This window comes from Carassius auratus, chromosome 5 (genome assembly GCF_003368295.1).
Source record: "Carassius auratus strain Wakin chromosome 5, ASM336829v1, whole genome shotgun sequence".
In the NCBI taxonomy this organism is placed as follows: Eukaryota; Metazoa; Chordata; class Actinopteri; order Cypriniformes; family Cyprinidae; genus Carassius; species Carassius auratus.
Genome location: NC_039247.1, coordinates 3,268,777 through 3,285,110, shown reverse-complemented (window position 1 = coordinate 3,285,110; position 16,334 = coordinate 3,268,777). Strand labels below are relative to the sequence as shown.

At 38.1% G+C, this 16,334-nt stretch overlaps 1 protein-coding gene across 14 annotated transcripts in view; it reads left to right on the top strand.

The window, feature by feature from the left end:
• LOC113071072 (dynamin-1-like) overlaps positions 1–16,334 on the top strand; it is a 48,360-nt gene that overhangs the window by 28,355 nt on the left and 3,671 nt on the right. For 4 of the 14 annotated variants that reach the window (XR_003280026.1, XR_003280023.1, XR_003280028.1 and 1 more), the window contains 7 exons: positions 7,719–7,828; positions 8,509–8,620; positions 8,727–8,738; positions 8,830–9,000; positions 9,137–9,378; positions 9,896–10,102; positions 13,407–13,914. Coding sequence is in view for 3 of the 14 variants with exons in the window: in XM_026244459.1 (XP_026100244.1) it covers positions 7,719–7,828; positions 8,509–8,620; positions 8,727–8,738; positions 8,830–9,000; positions 9,137–9,378; positions 9,896–10,102; positions 11,587–11,608 (876 nt within the window). In the remaining 11 variants the exon portion in view is untranslated. Of the gene's footprint in view, positions 1–7,718; positions 7,829–8,508; positions 8,621–8,726; positions 8,739–8,829; positions 9,001–9,136; positions 9,379–9,895; positions 10,107–10,362; positions 10,409–11,586; positions 11,624–13,406; positions 13,915–16,334 lie in introns of those variants that run through there. The other 10 variants (XR_003280029.1, XR_003280037.1, XR_003280036.1 and 7 more) reach the window with 8 other exon arrangements.

Sequence of the window (16,334 nt, the reverse complement as noted above, 5' to 3'; positions counted from 1 at the left end):
TCCTGTGGAGAGTGATGATGCACTCCCTGTGCTTTCAGGTTTCACAGAAATTTCCTAAAACGCTGCTTACACGAAAGTGCATTGATGTAGTATAAACTGATAAATGTTTCGTCTGGATTTTATACACTGATATATTTAATCGACTTAATAAATTGTAGTACTTAAGCTTGTTTCTGGTAAATAAAAATAAATATATATATGTAATCAACTTAAATAAAAAATAATTTTTAGAGACAGTTTGTAGAAATTGTTACAGTGTCAATGTATACATAAATACATATAAAGTTAAATCTAGTCATTAAATGAATATATTTCTATCTATCTATCCACAGGCTTTATGTTTCTGTTTTCTCAGTGATTAATTTTGACTCTCGCGCCCTCACTGACTCTGAGGGTTTTAACAGAACGATTAACATCAGATCAGCTGGTAACACATCATCAAACTCCAGATTCTCTGTTAGCAGATGAAGATACTGCACCTCATCCTCCAGGAGTTTGTCGAGCGTTGATCTCAGTTTTCCCAGTGTTTCTCAGTCTGCATCTGCACGGGAATGAACAGCTCTTCATCTTTCTCGCTCGGTGTTGCTGAATAAATCGTAAAGCATCCGTGTGCCGGCGAGCGTCTGGTCTCTGCAGTGTCTCGCAGGCTTGACGTGGCATTGGACTGTTAACTAACTTCACTAGTGAGAGAGTGAAGCAGCGAGAGAGGAGCAAGAGGCGGGGCTTTCTTCTCCTTCCCGCCTCCGTCTGGCTCTCTGTTATTTTTTTCCTGCTTTTTGGGGAGGCTGCAGGAAGTTGAGGGTCAAAGGTGAACAGGAAGTGAAGCGCATTCATTTGCTGCATGTGTTGTGTCATTTCGGGGAGGGGGTTGGGGGTGCATGTAGCGTGTTCGCGTGTGTGTGTGTGTGTGAGGGTTGTAGGAATGTCGGAGTTTCTTGGCAAGACCGAGGGCTTGTAATAACTCCAGATGTGCGGGCCTGTGGCACACTGGCGTGCTTTTTCTTCTGAAGCCGATTTCCTTTCCCTGTCCGGCGTGAATAAAGAGGCCTTTATGCTGGATGACCCCCCCCCCCAGAACCCCCTCAAACGTTGGGGTGTAAATCAGGAGCAGATTGGATGTGGGAGGTAACTGGGAGGCTAGGAGCGAGAGACCGCTCCATCACCGGCCGACGGGGGACGGTTCTGATGATGTTGCTCTAGTTTTAATTAATCTGACTAGTTCTCTTCGTTAGTGCATCATTTTAGGGTAAACCTAAGTATTAAAGTTCAGTGTGTGTGTCGTCCTGCAGTGTTTGTGCATGCGATCATTTACAGTAAATGGTAAAGGATCATTGGATATTTTTACTAGGAAACATTATCAATTTACATGAGCAAAACATTTCAATTTAATTTATTATTTGTGTAATTGCATGCATCAATTCTATTTTGCTCATGTAAATTGATCTTGTGTTCCAGTCAAAATATGTAAAACTCCTAGATTTCAGATTTAATATATTAGTGAATGTGCCGATTTATTTCTAAATGCTAAAGGATCATTAACATATTTTAGCAGATAAAAAAGTCCCCATGGTTAATTTAATTCATATTAAATACATTTCAAATTTGACACATTAGCACATATGATTGATTCAGTTATTAATATGTTAAATTAAATGGCATTAATTATAAAAACAATTCATGAAAAATCATTGAAATTTTCAGATGAAAACATCCTTTAACCAATGAACATATTTGAATAGTTTAACACAGTAGTGCATTAGTCATTATTTACAGTAAACGTTAAAGGATCTGAATTTAAATGGAAGATCAATTTAGATGAGGAAATAAATAAATAATAATAATGCAAAAAAAAAAACTTTCATGTATTTTCTCCTCACTGAAAGAAGTGTTATTTGCGGTGTGTTTTATGAGAGTTGAGCAGTCAGTGTGCTGTTGAATCAAACCCACTAAACTAAAACATGTTTGAAGCAGCACATCAATCCTAATACACAAAACCATTTCCAGTGCAACTCTAACACAGCTCTCAATCAACATCTTTAAGTCTATAATCTATAGAAATGGTGTATGTTTTCAAAGAGGCTTTTTCTCAAGGTTTTGTTGCTGTTTTGCTTAGATTTGCTTAACACAGTTCTAATACTGAGCACTAATTCAGTGTGTGTGCTCCAGAGAACACCTAGCAACCACACACAAGACCCTAGCAACCACATAGCAACATCCTGGCATAACGCCCGGTGAGTTTTGTACAGGATCACGTTTTTTTCAGCAAATGTAAAAGTGGTGTTGTTTCTGACTCACTTCAGATTGTTGTTCTCTAGTAAATCTCCACCCACGTGTCCAGCTCTCGTTCTTCTGGTCTGCAGTGATGTGGTGGGAGTGTTGCATTGTGGGTAGTGAGTCACGGGCAGGACAGTGTTTGCTTTAGCTATGGTTTCTCCTCTCAGACCCGAGCAGGACTCAGAAACGCCTCGGTGGGGAGCGCAACCGGACCACTGCAAAAACACTCTCTATGGATAGTTTTCTCTCGTTTTTAAAGACATTTACATATATTTAAAACTGGGAAAATTGTTCGATTTAATACATAAGTGCATAAGATTAATAAATTAAAATTTATATAAAAAAATCTTTTTTTTTTATTAATTTTGACTTTTTTTTTACATTATAACTTAAAAATATAATGAAATGTTTTACTGAATTAAAATTAAATTAGCAAATTTAGACCTAGGATTTAACACGCTAGTGCATATGATTAATTATAATTAATACTTAAAGAAAAAGCTTACTTTTAAAAAAATATAAATAATATTATAATAATAATAATATATTTTTACGGAAAAATTCACATTAAAAAAAAAAAGTTTAATTTAAACTTCAAGTCAAATTTAACACGTTAGTGCATGTTATTAATTAAACTAATAAATTATATAAATAGCATTATTTTTTGGCTCATCTGAATTGCGCTTGTTTTTCAAAATATAGTAATACATTTTAACTATTGTTTTATTTAATCTCATGCACTCATGTATAGATTTTGACATCTAAACTTGACTCTTACATTTTTTCAGTCTAAAAATAAATGGTATTTGTTGATTTGAGTTTAGCAGTGAATCAAATCCACTGAACATGTTTGAAGCAGTGCTAGGTCGTCTCCAGTGCATCTCTAATGCTGTTGGTTCTCAGAGACGTTTAACTTCACGACTGTGTTTGCTGCTACTGTAAAGGACCAGAAAGCCGTGTGTTTGTGACACCTCCCTTCACTGCTAACAAACCATGGTCCTCTCATTAAACCTCTCCCGGCTGTCGGGAACATCTTTGCTCTTTCTGAGGTTTGCAGTCACAGAGTTCTGTACGTTCAGTTCATTTGGGCTCAACACACTCAAGTTTAAATAAATGAGATGTTGCCATGTTTTTCCACTTTTAACTATTTTTAATTTAACACCGTGTCTTAAAAACCCAGAGTGAGATTTGACAAATCACCATGCCCCAGGCAATGCACGAACTGGTGAAATGTTTACTTTTGGATAAACGTTTGGATGAAAGCATCTGCCAAATGCAAAAGATGCAATGTGTGATGTCTGGTTCTATGCAAGTATGTAAACTGAGATTTCACACCGTTGCATTATGCAATGTTTGTTTCTTTCCTAAAACATAAAGGAGCATGCAGAAATGCATGTTGGATGTCAGCGTCTGACCTTGGAAATGGGGGGCGACCGTCGTCCTTTCCACCTACGTGTGAGTCTCCTTGACTGCAGACTTTAAAAGAGTTTTAAAGCAGGACGTGAGGGGTTAATGCAGCTAACATGCCTGCGCTGCTGTAGACATTAGCGTGCGTTCGGAGGGTTTGTGACGACTGTCAGACGCTAACCAGAACTGAATCTGCGCTGTCGTTTTTTTCTTTTCTTTTGTACTTCTTTCTCTGATCTTTTCTTTCCAAATTTCCAGTCATATGAGCTCAGGAAATAGCTTTTGGCTTAACAATGCTGGAGAGAAACTAACTAAAAACAGTCGAGTAAAACTTATTTATGAAGCACTTTCTACAGTACAGATTGTTTCAGAGCAGCTTCTCCAGAAACCCTCGTAGATGTCAAGTGTGTCAAGAGACAGAGCTGTATGAGGGAACCTTGTACAAAAAGACGCTGTGCTTTTTTTCCTTTTGTGAATTAAAGACAGAAAGAGGGGAAAAGACATGCATGTTGTAGATTGCCGTTGGCTTTGGCTCAAGGCGCAGTCGTTCTGGTAATGAGGGGGTAGAGCGCTTTATTGCTCCCAGATGCCTCCCCGCGTCTCTCTGGCCTTTGATGCAAAACCAAGACACTAAAGCTATTTAGCCTCACACACACACACACACACACACACGGCTTAACGCAGCACATTTCTGTCTCAAACGGTTCATTTCTGGTTTAGCTCTACATGTACGGTCACTCCTGATACTGTTATTGCTCTACATGACGCAGTGACCGTTCTGACGGTGTGTGAACGTGGACATGACGAGTCTCAAAATTGTGTGTGTTTTGGATTAGCGCAGCCATGAGAAGTGTGTTTACGAATCGAGTCAGAACTTCCTCCGCTCTTATGATTGCGCTGGTGTTAGTCACACCAAAAACAAAACGATGGAAAATATTCACAGTTCTGTCCGTGTGGTTGGACATAGGAAAGAAACAACTAGTTTGTGTTTCATCTGTCTCTCCTAAACAGAAATGGAGTTTGAGAATAGTTCTCGACTTTGTCACAAACTGTAGTCCAAGATCTGAGCGGCCAAATGTTCCAACTACGTGATTATCTTACGCTGCTTGGTTGGATTCACAGAGAAGAAAAAAAAACATCTTAAAAGAATAGTTTTGCTGAAAATGTGTTCTCTCTCAGTTCATCTGAGATCAGGATGAGTTTGTTTCCTCATCAATGGATGCTCTGCAGTGAATGGGTGCCGTCAGAATGAGAGTCTGATAAAAACATCCCAATAATCCACAGCACTCCAGTCCATCAGTGAACATCTGGAGAAGACAAAACCTGAAACACATCCAGCATTAAGATGATTTTAACTCAGATTTGAGTCTATAATCCATAAGGAGGAAGTGTTATTATGGATTATGGTTATATTAATTCAGATAAATGTTATTGTTAGAAAATGTTTGTGGGTATACAAAATGTTCTTAATCTGATTCTTACAAGTAACAGAATAAGAGCAATGTTTTGTGAATCTGACTCCGCCGCGGGTTATTTAGATCCTGGTTTGATTGGACTCTCAGTATCAGGTGACACAACTCAAACTTCCTGTCTGGAATCACTGCGGCAGATCCGACGCATTTCTGCTCTGAAACCAAGTGTACAACGTTTCCAGAGATTCAAGGCTTTAAAGACCCAGAGCCGTTGAGACTTTACAAGAGCACATGGAGAATCATTCAGTGTGTGTGTGTGTGTGTGTGTGTGTGTGTGTGTTTAGAGAGCTTGGGAGGTCAGAGGTCACGACTGATATACATTGATGTCTGACTTCTCATCCTCTGATGACTTCCATGCGTGTGTGTGTGTGTGTGTGTGTGTTTAGTTGCAGCACTGTGGTATGCTGCCCTGTATATATGACTCTCTGCGGCTCGTTTTCTTTAAAGACACACACACACACACACACACACACACACACACACACAGTGTTGTGAGAGGAATAGTGCTGTGCTGGCGACACAGATTCAATGCTGTTTTTTTAATCACTGATGTCTGGATCGGTTTGGAATGTCAAGGCAGATATACTCGTTTTATAATTTTTGTTCTTTTATTTATTTGCTTTTATTTATTTTTTGATGGGTCACATTTCATCCTTCAAGAAAGAAAAAAACGGTGGAAAACCAAGCCTATTTTTGTATTGACTTTCATTTTGTTTGCTTTTTGACGTGACAAAATAAAAAGAGAAACAAAATTATTGTACCTCAAACCATTTCATTTCACCAACATCTTCATATGCTCCAGAATTATGATTCATGGTTTCATTTTTTATATATATATAAAACAATATATATATATTTGTTTGCATTATAATAAGTATTTAGGGGGAAAATCAAATTTATTAAAATAATGCAAATTTAAAAAATATTAATAGTCCTAAATATCAACTTAATTTTAGTTTGTACTTTTTTTGTGTGAAAATGATTTTGTAAGATAAAAAAAAGTTCTTCAGTATGCTGTATTTGGTTTGGTTTCTAGTTTGGGATGTAGTGATTTTTTTTTGGGGTCTTTTTTTAAACCTGAACTTTTATTTTGAAAGGAAGTTCACCCATAAAAGATGATCGCGTTATCATTTATTCACCATCATGTTGTTACAAACTGACTTTTTCTTTCTTCTGTGGAACATAAAGGCATCATACAGCATTATATTACAGCGTTCATCATCTGAGCTACTGTTATAATGGTTTATTAGATCTTGACTGCTGTGCATCAGTGTGGATGCTTTTGAGGGAGAGTAATCGAGGACGAAATGTTAGTTTTTCTCTGTTCCAGCTGTTACAAACCTCTGCGGACACACGTTACACATGTATGAAAGAGAAAAGAACATCTCACAGAGAATCAGAGTCTGCAATTAAATGTCAGATCTCAACATGAACCCAAACACAAAACTCCATCGATTATGTTTTTTCCTTACAGTGAGAAATCAACCAACAACAATAAGTCACTTGGAGTAAATAGAGCTGGATAAACCAAAAACTGTGTCCGGCTTCATTTCAGGCTGCAAAATGTGATTCTTTTCTATAACCACTGCACATATAATATATTTACCATACAATACTTCTGCTTCCAATAATAAACTAGTTTCATTTATTAAATACTAAATTATTTTTACATCTACAATTCTATTACAATAATAAATAGGAAATAATTAATCTTCAAAAATCCTCACTAATTTTGCACATCAACAAATCGTCTCTATCTAATTGTAAATCAGTGCTATTTTAGTATAATTGATAGTTTTGTTTAGTAATTTTTACATTTTCATTTTAAATTTCAAGTTGTAATAATTTTGTTGTGTTTTTGTCTTTTTTTTTTTTTGTCTAGGCCTTTTTTTACAGTATTATTATTATTTTACAATTTGCTTTCAGTTAACATTTATTGCGTTTCAAACAATTATTTATTAATTTATTTTTGTATTAGTTCATGTTTTCAACAAGGTTATTATTATTATAGGTTATTAGGAAAAAATATTTTTATCAATGTTAATTTTAGGAGAAGAAAAACGGATTCTTTAGTGAATCATCACTGAGATTTCACAGCATCTCATGAGCACCAATCCCAAATCTCTACGGCGCGGGAAGCATCACGTGCCCTGTTCTGTATACAGGGGAATACGGGGCCGGCCCTGGGCTCCGGGCCCCTGACGGACATCCAGACGACTGTGGTGCACCAGTCAGCATCACCAGACCGCCCTGACCGTTTATTTTAGCTCTGACACTTTAATCAGTTCCAGCCGCATGTGGCAGAGACTAAAAATGACTCTGCGCCATATATACACACACACACACACACACACACAGAGAGAGAGAGAGAGTGAGAGAGAGACACTCACTGGAGCCTGAGGTTTCCTCTGCACTTTTTCTTTATTGTTACCTTATGATCTCTCATATTAATGATCTCAACAAACCCATAACAATACATATTAGCTGTTAAGCAATCAGAATTATAGTTTTAATCTCACGGATGATAAAACAGGGGCCTAACTTTATCTGTTCTGCCCCCCGCAGGAGAAAGAGAAGAAGTACATGCTGCAGGTGGACAATCTGAAGTTCAGAGACGTGGAGAAGGGCTTCATGTCCAGCAAACACATCTTTGCCCTGTTCAACACCGAGCAAAGGTCAGAGGTCATAATCCTTAATAATTATAGCAATAGCCAACATACAAAAGCTTCCACATCCAGCTTACGGTAACTTTTGTCATGTGACGTTGGTTTACAGTAAAACAGTGTTCACTGGGAACAAAATAGATGTTTATCAATGATGGAAAATGTTATTATTTTTCAAGTATTTTTATCTTTAGAATCACATGCACTGATGAATTAAACACAGAAAGATAAACATCAACAGTTTCCGTAGGCTCTTTTTTAACCCTGTAAAGCCTGACACGTAAAGCCTTTTTTCTAAAAACGTTTTTTTTTCATCTACAAAAAGTGTACTTATGTGTTTTTGTTGAGTATCATATTTGATCATCAGGCTTTGGCTCATATAGTCTGATATAATGAGATTATGGAGGAAAAACAGCTCAGTTTTATTTTTTATTATATCTCAGTAAGATGAGGAACAGTGAAAGTAAAGCTTCTGGAAACAAACGCTCCTCAAAAGCTCCTGAGGATCAGATCTGAGACTCTAAAACATGATTGATGGAGAATCCAGTAAAGCTGAGCTGCTTCAGTCCAGGAAGAGTTCATCTGGAGATATTACTGACCGTATTCTGACCTTTACTTGATCACAATCAGGAGAGATTTGACACCAGAAGCTGAAATTTGGACTGTCATGTTTCGATCTCATGCCCTGACAGGAACGTGTATAAGGACTACCGTCAGCTGGAGCTGGCCTGTGAGACCCAGGAGGATGTGGACGGGTGGAAAGCGTCGTTCCTGCGCGCCGGCGTCTATCCTGAGCGCGTGGTGGTGTGTGTTCACATTCATCAGATGCGAGTACAAATGAATACATAGATGTGATGTAACTCAAAATGCTTTTCTCTCTCTCACGCTGCGTCCCGTGGCGTCGCTCTAGGAGAAGGAAAAGGTACAAGCTTCGAATAGCGTTTGGATTTTTTATTAATCGTGTGCATTGCCGTCTCCTGTGTTTGTGTGACTGTGTCTGTGTTTGTCTGCAGAGCGACGCTGGAGACGAGAACGGGTCGGACAGCTTCATGCACTCCATGGACCCTCAGCTGGAGAGGCAGGTGGAGACCATCCGAAACCTGGTGGACTCCTACATGAGCATCGTCAACAAGACCGTACGAGACCTGATGCCCAAGACCATCATGCATCTGATGATCAATAATGTAAGCGGCATGAGAAGCTCGTCTGTGGTCAGCAGAGATACTTCATTATATAGGCTAAATATCAGCATCTGAAGCCAATCGCTCAGTTTAAGTTTCTGGGTAATTCTGTGTTGTGAGTGAGTGTGTTGTGTCTCAGACGAAGGAGTTCATCAATGCGGAGCTGCTGGCTCAGCTGTACTCGTGTGGAGATCAGAACACGCTGATGGAGGAGTCGGCTGAACAAGCGCAGCGGCGAGACGAGATGCTACGCATGTACCACGCGCTCAGAGAAGCACTCAACATCATCGGGGACATCAGCACCACCACCATCTCCACCTCTCTGCCTCCACCGGTGGACGACTCCTGGCTCCAGGTGCAGCGCAGCGGCTCAGGAGGAAGGTGCGTTCAGGACCAAGAGGAGAGTAGTTATTTTAAATCATCATTTTTTTTTCATTATTATTTATTTTAGTTATTTTGGCCCAAACATTAGCACATACTCCATTTTCAGGCTCATGAATATTAATCATATTTTTGAGAGGAAAGTCCAAGAAAGTTCCCCAGCAACGTCACTAACTCATTAATATTCACGAGCGTCGTGACGTCACACCCAGCCTCCTCCAGCAGTTTAAAACGAATGCCAGCATGAACACAGCACTAATGAATAGTTACAGAATGGAACAGTAGCGCCACCTGCTGCTGGAATGTGAGATGAGCTCACTGGCAACCAAACGATCCATTAGATCCATTACTTCTTGCTCTTTAAATCAAACTTGCGATGCAAAACAGTATATGCAGTAGTAAATAAAATAATACGGACTTTGATGAAGTCACCAAAGATAATTTTGTTGTTGTTGCTGCACAGACAAAGGTTAGAAAAAACTTGATAAGAAGAAACCAAAAAATATTTCTCTATTAGGTCTCCGGCGGCCAGCCCGACTCCTCAGAGACGGGCCCCTCCTCCGGGGCCTCCTGCACGCCCAGGCTCTCGTGGCTCCGCCCCAGGGCCCCCTGCAGCTGGAGGGCCACCGGTTCCCTCTCGCCCGGGAGCCTCTCCGGACCCCTTCGGCGGCCCCCCCCCTCAGGTCCCGTCCCGGCCTAACCGTGCTCCTCCCGGCGTGCCCAGGTGACACTCTATTACCCCACACAGTAGAAACTGCTAATGAAACGATGTATACGTGCTGCAAAACTATCATAATGCACTCAGATTTGAGACGTGTGTAATTTCTGCAACACTAACTCCATCTAATGGAATTGCTAACTATGTTTGTCCAACCAGTGGAAGACAACCAAATCCACTAGTGCAGCAGAAATGATAAACAGTGTCCATGACAAGAATACTATCTTTCTAGTGCTGCAGTCTAATAATACCGTGTTTGCTCTTAGCCGTGGAATGTGAGACTCTTCCGCTGGAGTAAGTGCAGTGGTGTGGGTGAGTTAACCGTCACCAGACCAGCGTTACTTTAAACCATCACTGAAACTCAGCTCATTGTTTATCAGAGGTTCAGATGTGCACAGTCTGGCGTCCTGCTCCGAACTCTTATTCTCGTTCAGACCTTACAGATTTAAACCATTAGATGCACACTGTGTTCTCCGTAGAGCTGGGTGATAGAGCAGATATTCACTGTGATTTTGCACCGGATCATTTAAAACAGATTGTTTAAATTTAGTATATCGCTGTGATCAAAGCTGAATTTTCAGCATCATCTGTGCCGTTGTTGTGCTGCCCAATATTTTTGTGGAAACTTTTTATTTTTCAGGATTCACAGATGAACAAAGTTCAACAGAACAGCATCTATTTGGAATAGAAATTATTATTTTAAATAATAGTGTAAATTATAAATATTAATGTAATTTGTAAATTCATCTTAAAAATACAAATAAAAATATATAAATTTATTGTAAATTTAAGTAATAATTTCTTTCCAAAAATATTTTTCCCCAGACTTCTAAATGGTTCTGTTAAAAATACAATCTTTTCCCTGTATTTATCATTTTGAATCTTGGCTACTAATGATGGTTGATCAAAAGGCTTCTGAATCTGCTTCGTATCACCCAGCTCTAGCAGTCAGCTTCTCTCATGTATGAATGTGTGGATCACGTCGGCTCACATCAGACGCTTCACTAACTGTCCACAGGAAAGCGTGAGGGATGTTTCTGTTCTCTTCACTGTTATTTGTGTTCATTGTTAAATCTGTCTTCTGTCGCGTGTGATTTGATTCGTTGTAACACTAACAGCAAACGCTTGCTTTCTGACAGCAACACACACACACACACACACACACACACCTTTCATTCTGACCTTTTTAATAATGCTGAAGTCCCTGATAGATGATTTGCACATGATCTGCAAAACCTCTGAACTTAAAAAAAAAAAAAAATCCATCATGGCTTAAGATGATTTTGACTTATTTCTGATGCTTTTGAGTTGATAATTGGCTGTTAAATCCTCAGACAGAGGTTTTGGACGTCAGTCTCTGGTTAGCTTGGATTGGAGAAGTGTTGATGTTTCTGTCTCCTCCATGTTAACTGTGTGTGTCTCGCTCATCCTTCTCTTGCTCCTCCCATCGCTCTGGCTCCTCCCCTTCTGCTGATATTGATTTTTCACAGAATTACAATCAGTGACCAATGAGGACTAACGCTTCTGGTACGTGTGTGGTTCTCTCGCCATTCCCCGTCCCTCTGCATGACCCACTGTCTCTGAGACCCTCGCACACACACACACACACACACACACACTCAGTTCAGAGATGATCTATTGGGACGTTTTGATCTGACACCAGTCTTTACATCCAAAGCTCTGTTGGTTTCCACAGACAGTTCTGCTGAGGGACGAGTCAGTATTACAGTATTCTCTGTGGTGAATCGACAGCATATCACGTTGTATTTAACCAATGTTTACAGCAGAACTAAATTAATGAATGTGAAAATCTTTCCAATAGCCCATCAGATCCCTGATTTAGTGGATGGACAGCAGGTCTCAGAACAGATTGTGTAATGTGCAAACATTACGTCAGTTCTCTGAATGTGTGCATCAGGCTGATTTATTTTCATTTAATCCAGGTCTGAAAAGCCTTTCCTTCTGTAACCCCGTGCACTTGTTTTATTTCAGTTTTGCTATCGTTATTTATTATCCCACTTAATAAAACACTACAGACGTCATCCAGTCATACGCTGCACTTGTGAACACTGGGGTCAAAGGTGAAGAATCAGATGTATTTTGTCCATGTTGTTTGTCTCTTCATCTCATTCTGTCATGATGTGATCTCTGAATGCTGTAAAACATCTTTTACAACGTGTCTCTGTCTGCACAGGATCAGTCATGATCAACCACACATCTATCACTCACAGATTATATAATAAACATAATTCATTACATTTCATTTGTTTAGATTACATTTTATTAGTAATACTTTTAGTCATTTCTTTTAGAATTTATTTTAATATCATTAAGTTAATTTCTTGAATTTATTTCGATAATGTCAAAATTGCAATTTAATTTTTTTATTAAAATAAGAAAATAAATAAAAAATTACTACTGGGGATTGTATAGTTTTTATTTATTTTAGAATGTATTTATTTTATTTTTTTCTTCTTTCTTTTAAATAATGTCAGAAATACTTTTAAATATAAATGTATTAATTAGTATTAGTAATATTACTAAAATAATAATTATTAGATTATTAGTATTTTCTTTATTTATTTTAATGTCAAAAAATGCTATTTCATTTTTTAAATGAATAATTATAAATAAAAATAAATGATTACTGGGGATTGTATATTTTATTATTATTTATTTTAGAATTTAGTTATTTTATTATTATCAAATTAATTTCTTATTTTGTCAGAAATGCTTTTTAAATAAATAAAGATATGTACTAAGAATGGATTTAAACTTCATTGATTAAAAATTATTTTACTAAAATAATAATTATTAGATTTTGTATAATTTTTGTTATTTCTTTTTAGTACTTATTTTAAAGTCATTAAATACATTTCTTGAATTTATTTAGGTAATGTCAAAAATGCAATAAAAATGTTGTGTGTGTATATATATATATATATATATATATATATATATATATATATATATATATATATATATATATATATATATATATATATATATATACACACATACATATTATTAATAATTTATTTACAATTTATTTACTTAAAAAGTAATTATTATAACCAGAGATATCTGATCTCATAACTTTGGCAAAACTATGAGATTAAATATCAATTAAATATTTTACTTTTATGAACTCTATTAAGAGAAAATGATTGACTTTCTCAGTGCAAAATATTTTTACTTTCTCATTTTAACGAAATTCTTTCACATTTATTGAACATGATTTTGTAAATGATTGCTCTGTGTTTGTGTGTGTGTGTTATTCATCCATCTTCTCTCTGTGTTTCCATGGCAGCCGACGACCCCCAGCATCACCTCCTCGACCTTACCGACCCACAGACTCCTCCCTCTTATACTAGTAGCCCCTCCCACACCCGTGACAGACAGCGAGGACAGACACGCCCACCCCGCCAGAACTCCTCCCCTCCTCTCTCCTCAACTCACACACAAACACACACACACATCATACACAGTTAAGCTCAACAACTCATGAGCCTGACAACAAAAGCTAGATGAATGAGCACAGGGTTTGATAAATGCATTTTCAGTTGCTATATTTATTTTCTGTGGTTTTTAAGCTTCTTTTGGCTTTCAGACGCTTGATTTCCTGCTGTTTAAGGATGCATTATCTCTCCAAAGTGTGATCTGGAGTCTCACGATAACTGCATCTTCTGGAATGAGCTCGTGTGCATCTGTATTTCTGTTCATTACTTTGGCTCTTCTTGTTTTTGTTTTGTATGTGTGTTTGGCTGCAGTGGTCCCTGAGCTCACGGGCCAGAAGACGACACCAGACTCCCCGAAGGGTAATGCACTTTCCCATAGTTCCACAGTCATTATTACACACGAGTCTCTTACTGAATGTAGGCTGAGAAAGCCACTGACCGACCGTAGAGTTGCACACAAAGCAAGGACAAAGTTGTTTAAATGCATTTATATTAAAGAATCATACCTGTAGTTCACATACATTTCACTACAACATAATATGCAGCGTCTGTGAACATATTTTGACACTTAAGCCACTGTTAGATGTCTAAATGTTATTAAAGTAGAAGTGTTTATGAGGAAAACTCAACTGATTCAAATGAGTCATATGCTTCATAAAATGATTCACTTTTTCGAAGCGCACGCTGGCGACACCTGCTGGTCAAAACGGTGTAAATGCAACGAGAACATAGTACAAAAATATGTGATATTTTTTTATTTATTGTGTATACTCTATTGATTAAATATTAAGTCGGTGTATGTTTTGTGTTTTATCGTTAATTTGGTGTGTTTTTAAGATCATTGTTTGATTGATCAGGCCAATTAGAGACGTTAATACACACGTCATCGATACTGATCCTAAATGATAAAGCTGACCCTAGGTCAGTAAAACATATTAGACACTGGTTCATGTCGACACGTAATGACTCTGAATCACTGATTCAAATAAAAAGATTCGAATCTTCATTCGCCAGTGTTTAGATAGCGCCCTTCACTGAAGCAAAATAAACTGGTTTAAATCAGCTCCCATAATCGTTAAACACTTAGTCTAACAGTTCAAGGTGTTGTTTATTGCACGGCGGCAGAGAATAATCCAAGTCTTACCTGCTGTCCGTACAACAGTGAGACACTGAAGCTCCTAATGTTTCCTCCCGCATGGCCGCGGGAAGTGGGGGTGCTGCAGCACCCCCTAGTGACGAGAGGGAGATAAAAAAAAATGTAGGCCTATTAAAATATTTGTAACGCGCTTGTAACTTTTATTTTTTTTTGGCAACAAGTGTGGGATCAGCTTTGACTAGCCAAGCAATTGTAAGTAGTACACTATAGTATTTTTTTAAGGTGGTGGGGATGGAGAGTATTATATCGTTCGTGTGTTCTTTGTGTAATGGTTGTGGAGAACTGTTAAATAACGTTTAAATAGTAGGGCTGGGTATCGATTCAGATGTTCCAGATCGATTCGATTTCGATTCACAAGCTCTCAAATCGATTCTATTTCGATCCTCGATTCGATTTTCGATTCGATTTTCTATTAGAGCTGTAATCGGGCCTTAAAAGTTAAGCCCGACATGTCCCGAGCCCGATACGTACATTTTGATTGACAGCTTTTTAAAAGCCCGAACCCATTTACAACCCGACATTATTCAAATGTACGCAGCACACAGCTCTTTTGCCTTTTGTCAGGAATGAGTCATTTATACATAGTTTAACATAATTTATACATGACTAACGTAATAGGCCACTTGGAAGTTTGAACAAAGAAATAAAATAAGTCCTCTGTAACATCGTAACATCTCTGCACTCTATAAATAGCCCTAAGGTATAGGCTCATTTAGCATATAAATAGGCCAACGCACCAATAAAAACAAGTCTTTCTTAAAAAATTTCATTAAGATAAATTATAAATTAAGATGGGTATTTGGCAATAACGAAATGAATTAAGATAAAGGCTCTGCCGGATTTGCTTCGCCATAGCAGCTGACATAATAAAATAATAATGCCAACATTAGCTTATATAGCCTACTCTGTCTACATTATGCATTTAAGACTCAAGTAATATTTAGTTATTATTTGAAAAACATTTACTCACCAAGATTAGGTAAGGCCTAAGTGTTTATGTGGAGAAAAATGATTGAATCCACTGTAGATGTCTTCAGCGCGCTCCTGCGCTCACTGATGGTGCGTCATTATTCACTCATTATTCTCATTATAAACGAGGTCAAAACTTTTCCAAACCTCAGACTTTGCTTTAGTTGCTGGTGCTACCAAAACGTAATCGTCAGAAGCAAGCCTCCGTTTCAACTACTCAGCATACATTTTCGCATCTTTCTCGCGCTAATCGAAACATTACATGACCGCTCATTTACCGCACAAGCCCGAGCCCGGCCCGATTGGTTCGATTGGCAATGGGCTTCTTCACACTGCCTGAACATGTGCAATTGTGCTTTTGAAGACTACTGACCACGCCCACCTGTCCGCGCGGTCGTCTGCTCAGAGCCTCGGTACACACTCTCCGATGGCGATGTTTACATCAAGCCTGCATAGCGGTCCATAGCGGACTCGCGGACGCAGAAAGTATAAGATGCAATCTGTAAGACGCGAACGGGAGCATGACCTGACGCACATTGCAGAAAATGGAACCACTGCTTTAAACTGAATGAATGAATGATAGGTTCGTTAGTAACATTGCACAAGGCACATAAGAGGGTGACATCTAGTGGAGAAGATTTGTAATTAGATTAAC